This window comes from Crotalus tigris, unplaced genomic scaffold (assembly GCF_016545835.1).
Source record: "Crotalus tigris isolate CLP2741 ecotype Arizona unplaced genomic scaffold, ASM1654583v1 scf7180000018540.1288718, whole genome shotgun sequence".
NCBI lineage: Eukaryota > Metazoa > Chordata > Lepidosauria > Squamata > Viperidae > Crotalus > Crotalus tigris.
In genome coordinates, this window is record NW_024097064.1 from 1230818 (window position 1) to 1249234 (window position 18417).

An 18417-nucleotide genomic window follows, 5' to 3' on the forward strand; every position below is an offset into this window, starting at 1 on the left:
CCTGTGATGGGGCCCTGCTGATTGCCAGCTCCAAGGGCAGCGGCGGCGGCAGCAAACACAACTCAATCCTCAGTAAGCCCCGTTTGCCATCTCCTGCCCAATGCTGCTGCAATGAGGCCACAGAACAAGCCGGGCAGAGGTAAGGAAATGGGTCAGGGCAGTGGGAGAAGGGCACTCTGCGAGGGTTGGGTCTGACACACATGGCGCTGGGCTGGACTGCGCAGGGAGCCTCCATGATGCTTCTTCTCCTGCAGACATTGGGAGTGGTTACCCTGCCTCCCCCTCATCCTGGGGCAGCTGCAGCCATCCTGTACTCTCCAGCCTGTTGTCAGCCAGGCGGGTGCACTGAGCACAGGCCTCGGGCAGATGGATGTTGAAGGGGAGCAAGAGCCATGGCTGCCCAGCTCCTCCGTCTGAGGACACATGCGGTGAGGCGCCGCCCGGCTCAATAAGCCGCAGTCTGCCTGCAGGAGGAAGAGGATGGGCTTCCGGTTCCGGTTCACGGCGGTGTGGTCGGACGAAGGGAATCGTCCCTTTGCCGACCAAGTTTTCCTTGCCGGTAGACCTGAGAGGGTCAAAAAGACGCTCTGGAGGAGTGTCTACCGTTGAGGAGGCGTTTCAGATAGTTGTAGAGGAGCAGCAGCATCCTCTGTGCACCGAGTATCTCCTTCGGGCCGACAGGGTAAAGATCGGCCAGTAAAATGGCCGATCATTTAGCTGAGCCAACTGCAAGCCACAAGATCAGCTAAGCAAACAGACCCACCGTGGAGAACTCTGTGAGACTTTCCTTTTACCCCTATTTTCTTTATGCCTATGAAAAGTTTTTTTTTTTCTTGAAATTATTCCCTTTTCTGGTGAAGTGGCTTTTTAAATGGGGGAAGTGAAGCTCAAAGGATTACATTTATTTTTGTTTTAATGGTTGATTTTATTTTTGGATATTGGGAGCCTCAATAAAGGTTTTTATAGTATTTGGAGAATATTGTTGTTGTTTTTTACCTTTATGGTGTCCGAAAGGATTGAATATCTGACTAATCTGAATTATTTTCCGGGAGACATTTTCTGACGAACCTATTCATTGTACTTGCTATCTTTTCTTCGCCAGAAAGGCTATCATTTTGTACAAAGGAAAAAGACAAGGAAGCTGGGAGATGGATATTGTGATTGTTTTTTAAATATAGTCTCCTTCAAAAGGATAAGGATTTTAAACATAATAAAAATGGAGGAAACCGGTGTAGATCTTACTTATAAGTATATTCTGGACAAAATTTTAGAAAATACGGAGAAGATAATTGCTTGCTCAAAGGAGATTTCTTTGTATTGACAAGGCAAAAGACAAGGACTAAGTTTATGCTCAAGAGACTTGTGCTCAGCTTACCAAGTTGGAAGAAGTAAACTCACAGTTGGACTATCAATCAATTTTGGAAAAAAGACTCGATACCAACGGACAAAGGACTTATGATAATGAACTGGAGGATCTCGCTTCAGGACAAGTTGGCCTGCAGACGCCATTTGACTCTGAGATAGAGAAAAAAACATGGGAATAAGAGAAAAACCCGATCAAAGAGGACTATATAAAAGAAAGGATTCCAACTGAAATTTATTCAACATTAAAAGAAAGGGGAAATGATATTCTGCTACGAGTTACCCAGATTAGCTATAACCTTCATACTAACTTAACAAAATGCACAATGGGAGTTTCGTTTTTGGAGTGTATAGTGTGGCAGGCGGAGGCCTGATTATGGAAACCTGTTTGGAATAGAAAGAAACCCAGAATAAGATATAAATATTAAATTTGATTATATCAATGTGGTAAAGGTTTTATAGTGACCTGGATTGATTTGGATTTGGACTTTATTAAAAGGGCTTTATACGTTTTTAATATTAGAGGTGGTATAATGAGAAAAGGACTGAAATATGGGAAAAGATGGAACTAATTATTGGAGATTTGGAGAAACAGTGAAAAACAATAGAATATTGGTGAGAAAGAGAAAAATTTATTTTTGGAGTTAATAATGTTTAAATAAGAAAACACTTGGGGAACCTGAATAGTAAATGAATATGTTAGTTTAAGATTAAATATTTTCAAAATTAAGAAAGCATGATACAGGATCTTTGGGATGGATAATGAGTTTTTGTAAATTTTTATTGATTAATGAAATTTATATAGAGTGATATATTCAATGAAAACTTGTTTTAGAAATTTTTTAATGAGCTTATAACAATATAAATAGATAATGTTAGTTTATCTTTAATTATATAACCTGGATGAAATGATATATTAGTGAATGAATTGGTTTTAGAAAGATATTGATTTGATTATAATTTTTTAAATAAAGGGAGAGTTCTTTAAGTTTAAATGTGTGAAAAAATATAGGTTTCTATAGATTGAAAACTTTGTATTGATTAATGCAGTTGATGGTTAGACATAGTAATGAATGAATTTATCTGAAAATGTATTAATTTGACTATAATATTCTATATAGAGAGGGAATTTTAAGAAATATTGTGTATATGTTTATTATGTTATTGTTTGTTTTTTTAAAAAAATGATCACCATGTTTCCACGTGGGTTCTTAAGCTGTGTTGGTGTAAAATGGAAAACTAATAAAAATTGTTTTGGAAAAAAAAAAGGAGGATGGAGGAGGAGGGCTGGCTGGGGACAGGTGCAGCGCTACCCATGGGGGGAATCTGACCAGCCCCAACCTGGGAGTGGGAGGCCAAGGGAGCTCGAAGGGAGGCATCCCAATGCGCTCGGCTGGCCGGTGACAGGCTGGAGAGCGCCGGACAGCAGCAGCCACCCTGGGACAAGGGATAAGCGGGGTGGGAGCTCCCGATGTCCACAGGGAAGAAGCGGCGAAGAGGCTCCATGCCCAGCACAGTTCAGTCTAGCCCCAGCACAGCAAGCAAGGCAGCAGCCCCATGTGCGTCTCCTGCCAGGCAAGCAGAGCCGCAGCATCTGCAGCAGGCAGCAGAAGGCACGAGGAACCCCAATCCCAGCACAGCCCCTCCCCACTGCCCCACCTGCCAGAGACCCCCTGGATCTCCCCCAACCCTGCCCAGCCCCCACAAGCATCCCTCCCCAACATCAAGCTGGCCATGCCCACCCTGGCCACACTCGTATGCCATGACTACTGTAGCCATGCCCATCCACAGGCCATGCCCACCCAGCACCTGACAATACATTGGTAGGTTTTGGGTTGCAGTTTGGGCACTCAGTCTCTAAAAGGTTTGCCACCACTGACCTATAACAGTGATGGCGAACCTTTTAAAGACCGAGTGCCCAAACTGTAACCCAAAACCCACTTATGCATTGTCGGGTGCCGGGTGGGTGTGGCCCATTGGCTGGGTGTGGCCCATTGGCTGGGCATGACACATTGGCTGGGCGTGGCTGCAGTGATAACGGCAGACTGGGTGGGACTAAAAAGTTCAATCAATCAATTCCAACTTTGCAAGATTTTTTTTCCTGTGAGAAGTTGAAATTGACTGATTGATTGAATTTTTTTTTTTTGCACACGGCGGCAGAGGCCTAAAGTGAAAAGGTTTTATAAAACCCAGCTGAAGGCCTAGGAGTGGGGTGTCGGCACACGTGCCCACAGAGAGGGCTCTGAGTGCCACCTCTGGCACCCGTGCCACAGGTTCGCCGCCACTGACCTATAACTTCTAAAGGTAAGCCATTCCACTGGTTAATTGTTCTGTGTCACGAAATTTCTCCTTAGCTCTAGGTTGGTTTTCTCCTTGATTAGTTTCCATCCATTGTTTCTTGTCTTGTTTTTTAGTGCTTTGGAAAATAGGTTTACCCCCTCTTCTTTTTGGCAACCCCTCAAATATTGGAACACTGCTATCATGTCATCCCTAGTCCATCTTTTCACTAGACTAGACACTCAATTCCTGTAATCCTTCATGTTTTAGCCTCCAGCCCCCTAATCATCTTTGTTGCTCTTTTCTGCACTCTTTCCACTCTACACCTTTTTTATAATATGGTGGCCAAAACTGGGTGCACTATTCTAAGTGTGGCCTTACTGAGACTTTATAAAGAGGTTCTAATACTTCATGTGATCTCACTTCTATCCCTCCATTAATGTAACTTAGGATTGTGTTGGCTGCTATCACACATTGCTATTTAAGTGATTACCCATTAGAACTCCAGGATCCCTCTCAGTTGCTGCTATTGAGCTAAGTTTCACCTAATCTGTACCTGCACATTTGGGGGGGTTTTGCCTAAGTGTAAAACCTTACTTTTTTCTATGTTGAATTTTATTTTATTAGATAGGGCCCAGTGTTCAAGTCTGTTAAAATTCATCTGGATCTGAGGTGTAGGCTATTCCTGCCAGTTTAGTATCATCTGCATTTTTTTAAATTTAAATGTATTGTTTTATCATAGAAAATAAAATACAAAAGAGTAAATCAAAATGAAACAAAACAAAAACATACATTCACCCCTCACAACAAAAAAGAAAATAGTGTACAACAAAGGAGGAAAAAGTGGTCAATTAAATTTAACATTTAACAAATTTTACAGGACTATATATATGAAGACCAGTGTGGCTTCTTATCTAAAAGACAATTAAAAGATAATGTAAGAGTAATTTTGAATATAATTGAACATTTACAACAATGTAGCAAAAAACAAGTTGCATTAATCTTTCTGGATGCAGAAAAAGCTTTTGATTGTTTGAACTGGGCCTTTATGTTTATAGTGGAAAAGATGGTTTTTGGATTGGGCTTTATACAGGGTCTATAGTCCAGAAAGCTTAAATCATGTTGAACAGAGATTTACAAAACCAGTTGAAATCCAGAAGGATGCAAAGCAGGGGTGTCCTTTATCCCCTTTATTATTTATTCTAGTGTTGGAACTGTTAAATAGAAATATTAAAGAGGATAACAGAGCAAAATGACTACAAATTAAAGCGTCATCTGCAAATTTCATGAGTTCCCCTTGTATTCCCCATCTAAATCAGAGCTTTTCAACCTTTTCACCCATTGTACCACTTTTAGGATACTGCAACATCCAAGTACCACCAGTCATCTAGCAAGGTGTCAAAAACTTGAGGACCCCCCCCCCAAAAAAGGAAAAAAGTGATAAAGTACAGGTAGTCCTCGACTTACAACAGTTCGCTTAGTGACTTTTCCAAATTACAATGGCACTGAAAAAAGTGCCCCCCAAGCCACAGCCGAGCAAGACACCTGCCTGCCCGCCCAGCAGCACTCTTCCTCTTGTCCAAGGTTTTCATTGTTGTGAGCGTTTCTGTTGAGGATTGGCAGCGGGGGTGGAGTGGGACACTGTGACCATCATAAATATGAATCAGTTGCCAAGAATCTGAATGTAAATCACAAGACCCTGGAGATGCTGCAACATTCCAGCTGATCAGCACTTCTTTTGGGCTCAGAAGCGCCAGGATCAGCGCCGAGCTCCAGCTGGAGCCTGGCGCTGATCCTAGTGCTTCCGCTGAGCCCTGATAGCCTTGCAGCTCCAGCCATCTCTCGCTCAGGCTTGTGGGATGCTGCCACCAGTTCAGCTCATTCCCCTCCCCTGCTACCACTTTTCTAGGATGGTCGCGTACCACCTGCCAGGTGTCAATGTACCACAGGTGGTACCCATACCACTGGTTGAAAAGCACTGATCTAAATCATTTATGAAGATGTTGAAAAATCACTGGGGGTAAAATGGAACCTGGGGATACCTCAATGCTTATTTCTCTCCATGTAGATCAGGAGTGTCAAACTCATCACATCACGTGACATGTCACAACATATCATGACTTTTTTCCTCTTGCCGGAGCTGGGATGGGCACAGCTTCCATGTGACGCATCCGGCCCATGGGCCGGCAGTTTGATACCCATGATGTAGATGTTGTTCCATTAAGGACTACATATTGAGCACTGTCAATCAGTTATAAATTCATCAGGTGGTGATGTTGCCTGTCCCACATTTTTTAAGCTTACCAAGTAGTAGGTTGTGGTCTATTTTGTCAAATGCTTACTGAAATCCAAGTATACTATGTCCACTGCATTTTGCTGGTCCATTAATTTAGTCACTTTGTCAAAGAATGAAATAATCTTTGTTTGGCATGAATTATTTGTGACAAACCCATTGACTTCTGGTTAAAACTTTGTTTGCTTCTAGGTGTTCATAGATCTGTTGCATATCTTTCCAAGTATTGATGTTAGGCTGATTGGTCTCTGGTTTCCTGGACCTATTTTATTTTCCTATTTTGAAGGTGGGAACTACCTCAGTTCTTTTCCAGTCCTCTGGTAGTTCTCCGGTTCTCCACAATCTTTGTAAAATATGGTTCAATGATTCTGAAATCACATCTGCTACTCCTTCAGAACTTTGGGATGTAAACCTTCAGGTCCCATTGATCTGAACTCATCTAGATCAAACAGGTGTTCTCTTATCATTTTCTTCCTTATTTTAATTTGTATTCTTAGTTTGTCTTTACAGTTATGTTTTTGATAGGCTGAGCTGTATTATCTTTTTGCAAGAAGACAGATGCAAAGAATGAAGCTCTGCTTTCTCTCTACTGCCATTACATCCTTGCCATCTTTTCTCATTAGTGAAGCAATTGTCTCCTTGACATTTTTGTTTTTTATATGTTGAAAGAAACTATATTGCCCCTCCCAGCATCTGCATTACTTTTGCAGTAGGAAGCACATCAGAAATCACTTTTGATTGCTGAGGCTAGGATTCCCTCTCTGCTTTACTTACATTCATACCAAGAAGCTTGCAAACAGAAAACAGCTATATCAAATATGGGTCAATTCATCTGTAAGGACCCACCCCACTTGCATCTTAAGAAGACAGAACTCTTGGAATAGCTCTTCCAACAGGAATCCTTTATTAAGAGAAAATGGTTGCAGGCATGCTAGACAGGACTTGGGGTTCAAGCTCTCCCATTCAAGGTTTTAAGGGGTTCCCCAGTAGTCCCACCCAATCAACCCCCCCTTCCAGTGATAGTTTCAAGTATCACAATTCCATCCCCTTTCTTCTTCCGTCTGGATGGAGACTTCAGATAACTACAGGAAAGGCAATTACTCTTCTTTGATATGTTAAAGCTTAGAGGCCACAATAAACACACATTCAGTCCTTTGAAGTGTGCTGAAGGAAGTGAGGGCCATAAAGCCCCTTTGCTCTCCCCCTTTTCTCCCTCTTATGGCAGAATCCAGAGAAGGCATAATTGGGAGTTTCTATGTTTGATAATTAAAGATGAAATATAATTGGATTCTGACATCCGGCCCCTCTTAACAATAAGAGAGATCCACCTGAAAGAAAACACAAGTAAAGAATTTAGTTAGGCTTGTTAGGATACTCTGTGTGAAACTTCTTCAATAGCTTCGGAGCTCTGACGTGACGTTTATGTACCCACTCATTTTGTGAGGCAGGGAGGTGTTTCCAGGCAACTAGGTACTGAGTTGTTCCATGATATCTCCTAGAGTCAAGGATCTCTTTTATTTCGAAGTGTTGTTCCCCCTCCACCATGATTGGAGGTGGTGGTGGGGGGATTTTTGGCCGTAGAGGTGACTGATGCTCTCTTTTCAGCAAGCTGCAATGAAAAACTGGGTGTATTGGCCTGAGGTTTTTGGGTAATTCTAATTCTACTGTTACTGGATTTATGATCCTTTTAATTGGAAAAGGTCCTATATATTTTGGTCCAAGTTTTTTACAGGGCTGTAGGGACTTTAGGTATTTTGTAGATAAGTACACCATTTCTCCTATAATCAATGGTGTAGGCTCAACCCTTTTTTTATCGGCTTGTGCTTTGTATGCCCGCCTAGCTTCATCTAGTGATTTTCTGACTATTGGCCAGGTGTTTTGTAGGGTTTCCATCCATTCTTTCAGTGAAGGGATCGTTGGTTCTTTTGGGGTTAACTCTGGCATAGGGTTGAAACTTTGACCGTTGGCTATTTGAAAAAGAGTGTAGCCTGTGCTGGAGTGGACTGCATTATTGTAGGCAACTTCTGCAAAAGGAAGTAAGTCCGTCCAATCACTCTGTTGGAAATTTAAAAAACATCTCAAATATTGCTCAAGTACTGACTGGCAGCGTTCCGCTTGTCCATCTCCTTGAGGGTGGTGGCTAGATGTCAATCCCTGAGTGGTCCCTAAGAGGGATAAAAATTCCCTCCAAAATGCAGACGTAAATTGCACTCCCCTATCAGAGATGATGCGTTGGGGTGCCCCGTGCAATCTGTAAATGTGCTGGATGAAAAGTTTTGCTAAGGCCTTTGCAGTGGGAATTTTTTGGCAAGGGATAAAGTGCACCTTTTTGGAAAATAGGTCCGTGACTGTCCAGATAACAGTATTCCCATTGCTTTCAGGCAATTCCACTATAAAATCCATGGCTATTTCCCTCCAGGGGGCTGAGGGACTTGCCACTGGTTGTAACAGCCCTGGCGATTTCCCTTGCAACCTCTTTGCTGATGCACAGGTTGGGCAGCTGGCAACATAACTTTCTATGTCCTTTTTATTGATGGCCACCAAAATTGCCGTTTAATTAAGTGTAAAGTTTTTACAAATCCAAAATGCCCTGCTGATTTTGTGTCATGGCAAAGTTTCATGAAAGTTAGTCTTTGAGTTGTTGGTATATATAACTTTTCCCCTACCCAAGGCAATCCGTCTCTCATTGTGCACACGTTTGTTTTTCTGGAACCATTCATCTTTTTCCAAACTTTTTCTGAATTCAATCCCAGTTTGGCTGTCCAGTTGTGGTTTTATTTTGGCTTGGGTTCTTGTGGTTACTGGCGCTGCCAGTTGTGATTCTGCCATTATTGGTCTAGAGTCTGTGGTTCGTGCGCTGTTATATTGGGGCATGCGAGATAGTGCATCTGCCAGGAAGTTCTTTCTTCCTTGTAAATGTTTGAGCTTAAATTGGAATTGGTGAAAATGCTGGGACCAGCGGGCTTGTTTGGGATTGAGTTTCCTGGAAGTTTTCAGGGCTTCTAAATTTTTGTGATCAGTCCATACCTGGAAGGGGATTTTGTTGCCTTCCAGGAACTGTCTCCACGTGAGTAATGCCCAACGTATCCCATAAGCCTCCTTCTCCCATACGGGCCAGCGCTGTTCTCTTTCCGTGAGTTTCTTAGATGTATATGCACAGGGTTGCAATACTGCATCATCATTTTCTTGTAATAGCACAGCCCCCACTGCCACATCACTTGCATCTGCCTGTATTATGAAGGGCTTGTCCATATCTGGGTGCCTTAGAACTGGTTCGGCAGAAAAAAGTCTCTTTAGTCTCTCAAACGCTGCTTGGCACTCCATTGTCCATGTTAGTGGCTGGCTAGGTTTTACTGAGGATGTTCCCTTCGTTTTTAGTAAGTTGGTGAGGGGCAAGGCTATCTGTGCAACTGAGGGGATGAATTGGCGGTAAAAATTTGCAAAGCCCAGGAAACTTTGTAGTTGCTTTCTTGTGCGGGGTGGTGCCCATTCTAATACTGCTCTGACCTTCTCTGGGTCCATTTCAATGCCCTGTGGGGATCTGCGATAGCCTAGGTAGTCTATCCTTTCCTGGTGGAATTCGCATTTTGAGAGTTTGGCATATAGGTGAGCGGCTCGCAGCTTCTTTAAAACCGCTCTGACAAGTTTGACGTGTTCTTCTTTTGTTTCGGTAAAGATAAGAATGTTGTCCAAGTAAACAAGGACCCCTTAAACAGGTGCTCCCTTAGAACGTCATTGATTAATTGCATAAAGACTGCAGGGCCCCCTTGTAATCCAAATGGCAAGACTTTGAATTGATAGCACCCCATGGGGCAGTTAAATGCAGTCTTCCATTCGTCCCCTTCCTTGATTCTCACGCGATAGTAAGCTTCCCTTAAGTCTATTTTAGAAAAAATTTTCCCTTTCGATAGGTGTGACAGCATGTCTTTCATGAGGGGCAGCGGGTATAGGTTGCTTTCACTGATTGTGTTCAGGGCCCTATAATCCACGCATAAACGTAAAGAGCCATCCTTCTTCTCTCTAAAAAGGACCGGGGCAGCCACTTTAGGCTTAGCTGGTTCAATGAAACCTCTCTCCAGGTTTTTTTTTTATAAATCTTTCCATTTCCTCCTTCTCCTGTGGGCTCATGGAGTATAATCTGGGTTTCGGGAGTTTTGCCCCAGGCTTGAATTCAATGGTACAGTCTGTGGGTCGGTGGGGGGGAAGCTCATTCGCCCTCTCCTCACTGAAGACTTCAGCAAGGTCCCTATATTCCTCGGGTATTTCTGTTAATTCTTTTTCCTCTCCTATGGATGCTTTTTCTATTCTTGATTCTGGTAGCCTCTCTTGGGGTTTTAAGTCCATAGGGTCCCCCTTCGGTAATTTGATTTCTGTCGTCCTCCAATTTACCCAGGGGTTCCATTTTTTCAACCATTCCATCCCTAGAATCATTGGGCATTCCATACCTGGGTCACCACAAACGTTAAGTCCTCTTCATGGTTGCCCAGGGAGAGATGTATTGGCAAAGTGGCTAGGGTAGCTGGCACCCCCCCTGCTATGGATCCATCTAGCTGGCCAAATGAGATTGGTTGTTCCAGTCGCCTGGATGGGATGCCCAGATTCCCCACTAGTGTTGGGCTAATGAGGCAGCGGGTGCAGCCAGAGTCTATTAAGGCTTTCACCTTCACAGCTTCGGGCATGGGGGGGATTAATATAGTCACTGTTTTGAAGATGGGTGTGATGCGTCCACTTACCAGGGGTTCGCCTTCCTAGCTGTCATCTGAGGCATCCACCGTCCCTGTGGTGTAGGCTGGAGTTCTTTCCCCTTGGTGAGCAGAGGTGGGGTTTTCTGCAATTTCCATCATTTTCATGGCTGTTTCTTTTGGCTTAGCTGGATACCCTCTGGGTTTGTTGATTGGGGATCTGTCTGGGTTGTGCTGGGGGGCCTTTGAGCGGCATTCTACAGCTCGATGCCCTTCTCTTCCGCACTTGAAACACCCCCTCTGCTTCTTGGCTGTATCCGATGATTTCACCGGTGGGTGTGTCAGCTCAGGCGGGGGGCGGCTCCATTGTTTTCCTCGGCGATGCCTCTTCAATATGTCGATCTCTGCTTCCTCTGCCAAGACGTACCATTCCTCAAGTCGATGTGGGTCTCCTCGGGGCAGTCAAGCATCATATAGATCATAGTTTAGTCCGTCTTTGAAACGGCCAAGGAGGATGTCTTCTGGCCAATTCAGTTTGCTGGCAATGGCTCGGAATTCTTGTGTATACTCATCCACTGGGCGTTTGCCCTGCCTCATCGTTGTTATTCTTTCACGGGCTTTGCGATCAGCCAGGGGGTCTTCAAATCGTCTTCTCAACGAGGACATGAAACGTTTGAAGTTACTGAGTTCTGGGGCATTGGAGTCATGCAGGTTCACCACCCAATCTGCAGCTGGTCCATCCAGGGCAGATTGCACGATCCGGATGCGGGCTTTGTCGCTGGGTATGTCCTGCCCATATTCCTCCATGTAGCTGAGGACTTGGGTTAGGAAAAACCCCAAGCGTGTTGGCTCCCCTTTGAATTTCACCTCCAACGGTGGACGTCTTGGAATGGATCGGTGCCTCCATTGTGGGTGGTAGTGTCTTCCGTCCATATTTCCATCTGTGGTCCGGTAGGGGGTGGGAGCTCCTGGATCAGTAAATGTCCCTGGGGTTGCAGGTTCCACGTCCCCCTCGGTGTCTCTCCCTTTGTGGCTCCAGGAACGGGGGCGGGCGTAGGGCTCAGGAATCTCCTCTCCTAGGGAGCTGAGAGTTCTCTTCATCAGGTCAATAGCTCTCTCTAGGATCCAGTCTGAGTACGGCATACAGCTTCCTCCCTCTTCCCTTGCGTGCAGGGATTTCTCCATCTCCTGCTTCCATTCTGGTTGCTTGGTTCCCCGTCTCAGGGTCACTTTTCTTGATTCCTTTCCCCACTCGCTTTTCTTTCCAACGCCCCTCGACCAGCGAGGCTTGTGGTCCTGTGTCTCCACCACTTCTTCTTCTGAGAAATCTGGCCTCTCGGATCCCAACATCTGGCACGGTTCCAACTGGGTCAGCGGCTCTCTTTCCAGGGAGTTTTCTCCCTCTCTTGCTTCGTTGTCTGACATGGTAAATTTTTGCAAAATCCCCCGGCAAGGGTCTTCCTTCCAGGTGGATTAATTTTGCAAGTCCTGTCTAATGTAAGGACCCACCCCACTTTGCATCTTAAGAAGACCGAACTCGTGGAATAATTCTTCCAACAGGAATCCTTTATTAAGAGAAAATGGTTGCAGGCATGCTAGACAGGACTTGGGGTCCAAGCTCTCCCATTCAAGGTTTTAAGGGGTTTCCCAGTAGTCCCACCCAATCAACCCCCCTTCCAGTGATAGTTTCAAGTATCACAATTCCATCCCCTTTCTTCTTCCGTCTGGATGGAGACTTCAGATATCTACATGAAAGGCAATTACTCTTCTTTGATATGTTAACGCTTAGAGGCCACAATAAACACACATTCAGTCCTTTGAAGTGTGCTGAAGGAAGTGAGGGCCATAAAGCCCCTTTGCTCTCCCCCTCTTCTCCCTCTTATGGCAGAATCCAGAGAAGGCAGAATTGGGAGTTTCTATGTTTGATAATTAAAGATGAAATATAATTGGATTCTGACATCATCTCTGCTTACTTTATTTGGATGATATTGCACTAAGACAGATGCTAAGCTATTTAAAACTCTATTCTTTTATATCCCTTCTTAAATTATGATAACAATTTTCTAGCTCTTCTTGAATATCTTTCAGCTCTTATAGATCTTTAATTACCTCAAATTCAACTTGCATTTTTGCTTGTCTTGTCTTTCTTGTTCATTTATTTCTATCTCTATTTTTGATATTTTGTAGGAACATAGGAGAAACTGCTTATTATGTACGATACTGTACAACGCTTCATAGTTTGCTGTTTTTAATATTTTTTGCCATTGGACTCTTACCTGGTTAAGCTCACACCACATACTAACACCGCCATTTGCCACTTTGTCACTGAGGATGAAGTAAAGTTTATCCAAAGTAAGCCGCAGGGTACAGGTTTTAGTTAATTTGGCAATTGTGCTTATCACACCTGTCAAGACAGTACATTTTACAACATAATCTCTTAATATCTCTGTATAATAGACTATCTTGAGTCACAGGAACAAAAACAGAGGGTGAAACTTCATGTTAAGGATTAGTTTGGAAGTTGCATTAAAAATTACCGGACTCCAGTAATATCTCATCACTAAAATATTAATTTATCATTTCTGTAAGATTAACAAAAAAGCTTTGGGGCCCAAGTTCTAATCACTGTAATAGTTTCTCAACTATCTGCTTACTCATGTGCAATTGTGACTGAATTTTTATAACTGATTTTATTGACATAATTAACAAGCAAGTCTTATCTCTCACTCAAGTCATGGAGGAATTAAAAAAAGGCAGTCTTTGAGTAACATGGTACTAATAAGATTCATTACAGATAGGCTGCAACTTTTGAAGTATCCCATAAATGAACCCCCCTTTTTTCTTTTCCCTGTATATTTTTACCTCTCCAACAGCAAAATGAAAACATGACATTCTTCCTGTACTACATACATTGCCCGAGTATTCATACAGTTTGATTTGAGCTTAGCACACTCTGGGAAGCAAATCACTGGAAAGAATATGTATCTGCTTGAATTAATTCAATTCAATTGGCAGCTATGAATCTATCATCCCATTTACTCTCCTCAGTAGTGTGGAACAAACAGATGGACTGCCAAATAAATGAAACACTTTATTTCATATAATCAGTAGCCACGTTTCTATTTCCATTCCCGGTAGAAGGCTTGGTATTTTCCTTGAAGACCCCTTTATCCTCAGAAGAAGCACGCTCTTTTGATGGAAAAAGAAGCGCCGCTCCTTAAAATTTGCAAATCTGGCGGACAGTTGGTAAAAGAAATCGCGGAGGGGAGGACAAAGCTGAATATGCTCTTTCCAATTTTTTTTTTTTCTTTCTAGCTGAGCTGCAGGCTTTTTCACACGCTCTACTCACGACTGAAATGATTGAGACATCCAACGTCTATAATCTTAGATCGAAACCGCATGATAGAAATGGCTCCGGCATCAAAGTACCGCTTCTTCCCCCATAGAGAAAAAGGGAGGCAAATGCACTTCCGGTTCCCGTTTAAGCGTCTTCGGGGCGGGTCGTGAGGAGTTGTGTAAAAACACCACAGAGAGTTGTTGTCTCGCGGTAGCTTTTTTTTTTTTCTCTCTCCATTTCGGCCAGTGGAATCGGTTTTGTAATCTCTCTCATGGCCAGTCCAATTAAGTGGGAATCGGAAATGTCACAGATCTGAAAAAGGCCAAATTCTGATCCTACAAACTCTTTTCATCATTTCTTCGATCTATGGTGAAACCCGGAAACCGAACTAAAGGGTCGCTGCCAACGATGCCTCCGCCCACTTTTGTTTCACTTTCCCTTGTTAATGGCGGTCCAGATAGGTTACACTCTAAAAGGGGGGGAGGCTTGCAGAAAGCGTAATCTAATCAGTTCTTATGCCTATTAACAGAATAATAAAGTTGGAAGGGACCTTGGAGGTCTTTTAGTCCAAACCCTTCTTGAGCAGGAAACCCTATGCTATTTTGCACAAATGGTTTTCCAATCTCTTCTTAAAAACCTCCAGTGATGGAGCATTCACAATTTCTGGAGACAAGTTCTGTTATGACCCAGATGGGTAAGACTAGGCAAGCCTCCAGAGAATTTATTTCTCTTGGGAAGGGTTAAACAAATGGCTCTTCACCAATCAGTCAGACTCCACTCTCAGTCGTCCAAACAACAGGTCATAGATTACCTGGCAAGACCCCAAGGTCCAGGCCTCAGAGCAAGGCAAAGGTCCAAGACGAGCAATTTCCAAATGGTACAGTGAAACAAAAGGCAAATGCAGTTCACAAAACAAGGGCACAATTCAAACCAAAAGGCAAAGAGCACTTTTCAAAACAAGACAGGGTTCAAGGCAAGGCAGGTCTGAAGGGAGAATTTTCAGAGCTAGGGCAAGGCAAGAACAGTCCTCAAAGCAAAGCAAAAACAGTCTTCAAAACAAAGCAAAAGCAGTCAAAGCTGAGGGAGTGTAATCCGAAAACAAACATTCCTGGCTAAAGCCTCTCCTCACAGCATCTCCTTAAACTCTACTGTCCAGGTGAACCTCCTGAGTAGATGGGTCGCCCTGCACTGACTGTCTTGTCTCCATTCTTCGCACTCAGGGATCGGATGGGGAATGCATTTGCTCATCTTTGGTGCTCCTCTGCTCTGCTGCCTGCCCTATCTCCTCCCCACTAACTCTGTCAGCCTGCACCCTGTCCAGTCTTCCAAGGCCCAAGGGACCTGGCACTGCCTCATCCTCATTCTCAGGTCATTCCATAAGGACTGTACCATACCTGTCCATCAGCCCCGGCTCCATCTCCTTCTCCTCCTTGGACTTAGGTTCTAATGGGGCCATGACACATTCCACTGGTTAATTGTTCTAATTCTTAGGAAATTTCTCCTTAGTTCTAGGTTGCTTCTCTCCTTGATTAATTTCCATCTTTCACTTCTTGTCTTGCCTTCAGGTGATTTGGAGAATAGTTTGACTTGCTCTTGTGGCAGCCTCTTAGATATTGGAATACTGCTTTGCCTATACTAGGCAAAGAATCATCTAACCCAGGTTCACACTAATCAAACCTAGCATGTTTTCTTCACACAGCTGGTCTGTGCATAGGGTTTTCCTCCCAGAGAATTGCACTCCATTTGAGCTGGGAATTCAGCCACTGAGCCGCCAGGGAGGAGGCAGCTGAACTCCAGAGGCTCCTGGCTGTGAGGAATAAAAATTCAACTCCAAGGGTGTTGGAAAACAAAACAAGTTTTATTAAAGCTTTTGCAAAAAGTGGTGGAACTCTTGGTAATCACAAATCCCAGAGTCCACACTTGAATCAATTTTTTCATAGGTTTTTATACCCTGTCCCGTACATTACACCACATCCTTCCAAAGCGAGCCCAGTTGATAGGCCCACCTGGTCATATGCTTTCTGACCACCTAGCAACCATTACAATTACCAGAACCTCCAATTATTAGATCAAATGCCCCTTTTGTTCCTGTCTTATCTTCACTCCCTTTTCTGTGACATGATTTGTAACATCCTGCTAACTCGGGGTATAGCCTTATCTACAAGGTGAACTGTTACCCAAACTGGATAATTGCAATTATAATAGATTTATATCTTCTCTTGCTTATCTATAAGAATGCCTGCTTTGCATCTAGAAGCTATGTGTGCAACAGAGTTCATGCTTCAGTTAAACATGGCTGCACTTTGGCTCATAGTTATACTTTAAAATACTAACTCTAGAAAGTTTTTTATAAAGAATAAGCCTTATATAAATTGAATATGTTATTCATAAGCTATATGCTATTCTACAATAGTGTGCACTATTCTAAAAGTAAACTTTAAGTCAGTGTATATAATTTCTCTCTATTCCTCCAGCTTATTATATCTCCTTTTCTAAAAATATCTTAACTAAGTACTTCTATATGCCTATTTATTTAGCAGAAATGGAAAATTACAACATGTACATTTCTTGTGTACCTCACAATCCACTCTTTTCTTCTTTTATCCTACTTGGAATTTTCCACCCATTGATACTGTCAGAACTCATTTATATTTCATTTCTGTCTATCTCCTCTGATCTAAAACCAAATCTCACCTTCCCCTGGGTTCTGCCATACTTCTAAGGGAGAGGGGAGTATGCCTGCTGGGTTATTGCTTTCACTTCTTCTATTCATTACAATATAACCTTTTGTTTATTGCATCTGTGTCTGCTGCCCATTACAATGTAACAAACTGCTTTATGCATTATACATCTCTCTGAACTTTCTTCTCTTTAACCTGGCAGCTAGGAAAGGGGGGGAGGAAGAAATACAAACCTCTGGAGTCTGTCTTATTTCTCCAGTTTGTGAGGTGGAGTTTTGCTTAGGGACACTTTAAAGTATCGATCTATAAAGAAATCCTTCTGTAAGGACCCACCCCACTTTGCATCTTAAGAAGACAGAACTCTTGGAATAGCTCTTCCAACAGGAATCCTTTATTAAGAGAAAATGGTTGCAGGCATGCTAGACAGGACTTGGGGTTCAAGCTCTCCCATTCAAGGTTTTAAGGGGTTCCCCCGTAGTCCCACCCAATCAACCCCCCTTCCAGTGATAGTTTCAAGTATCACAATTCCATCCCCTTTCTTCTTCCGTCTGGATGGAGACTTCAGATAACTACATGAAAGGCAATTACTCTTCTTTGATATGTTAACGCTTAGAGGCCACAATAAACACACATTCAGTCCTTTGAAGTGTGCTGAAGGAAGTGAGGGCCATAAAGCCCCTTTGCTCTCCCCCTTTTCTCCCTCTTATGGCAGAATCCAGAGAAGGCAGAATTGGGAGTTTCTATGTTTGATAATTAAAGATGAAATATAATTGGATTCTGACATCCGGCCCCTCTTAACAATAAGAGAGATCCACCTGAAAGAAAACACAAGTAACGAATTTAGTTAGGCTTGTTAGGATACTCTGTGTGAAACTTCTTCAATAGCTTCGGAGCTCTGACGTGACGTTTATGGACCCACTCATTTTGTGAGGCAGGGAGGTGTTTCCAGGCAACTAGGTACTGAGTTGTTCCATGATATCTCCTAGAGTCAAGGATCTCTTTTATTTCGAAGTGTTGTTCCCCCTCCACCATGATTGGAGGTGGTGGGGGGGGGATTTTTGGCCGTAGAGGTGACTGATGCTCTCTTTTCAGCAAGCTGCAATGAAAAATTGGGTGTATTTGCCTGAGGTTTTTGGGTAATTCTAATTCTACTGTTACTGGATTTATGATCCTTTTAATTGGAAAAGGTCCTATATATTTTGGTCCAAGTTTTTTACAGGGCTGTAGGGACTTTAGGTATTTTGTAGATAAGTACACCATTTCTCCTATAATGAATGGTGTAGGCTCAACCCTTTTTTTATCGGCTTGTGCTTTGTATGCCCGCCTAGCTTCATCTAGTGATTTTCTGACTATTGGCCAGGTGTTTTGTAGGTTTTCCATCCATTCTTTCAGTGAAGGGATCGTTGGTTCTTTTGGGGTTAACTCTGGCATAGGGTTGAAACTTTGGCCGTTGGCTATTTGAAAAGGAGTGTAGCCTGTGCTGGAGTGGACTGCATTATTGTAGGCAACTTCTGCAAAAGGAAGTAAGTCCGTCCAATCACTCTGTTGGAAATTTAAAAAACATCTCAAATATTGCTCAAGTACCGACTGGCACCGTTCCGCTTGTCCATCTCCTTGAGGGTGGTGGCTAGATGTCAATCCCTGAGTGGTCCCTAAGAGGGATAAAAATTCCTTCCAAAATGCAGACGTAAATTGCACTCCCCTATCAGAGATGATGCGTTGGGGTGCCCCGTGCAATCTGTAAATGTGCTGGATGAAAAGTTTTGCTAAGGCCTTTGCAGTGGG

The 18417-nt window shown here is 43.2% G+C and overlaps 1 protein-coding gene across 4 annotated transcripts in view; it reads right to left on the reverse strand.

The window, feature by feature from the left end:
- The window catches only part of HUS1 (HUS1 checkpoint clamp component), a 52156-nt gene extending 37879 nt beyond the window's left edge, over positions 1–14277 (reverse strand). The window contains exons 1-2 of one of the 4 annotated variants that reach the window (XM_039353942.1): positions 13964–14277; positions 12891–13018 (exon numbers count right to left, since the gene is read on the reverse strand). In XM_039353942.1, coding sequence (XP_039209876.1) covers positions 12891–13018; positions 13964–14015 — 180 coding nt within the window. In that variant the 5' untranslated portion in view covers positions 14016–14277. The remainder of the gene's footprint in view (positions 1–12890; positions 13019–13963) is intronic. The other 3 variants (XM_039353941.1, XM_039353940.1, XM_039353939.1) reach the window with 3 other exon arrangements.
- Between the last annotated feature and the right edge of the window lie 4140 nt (positions 14278–18417).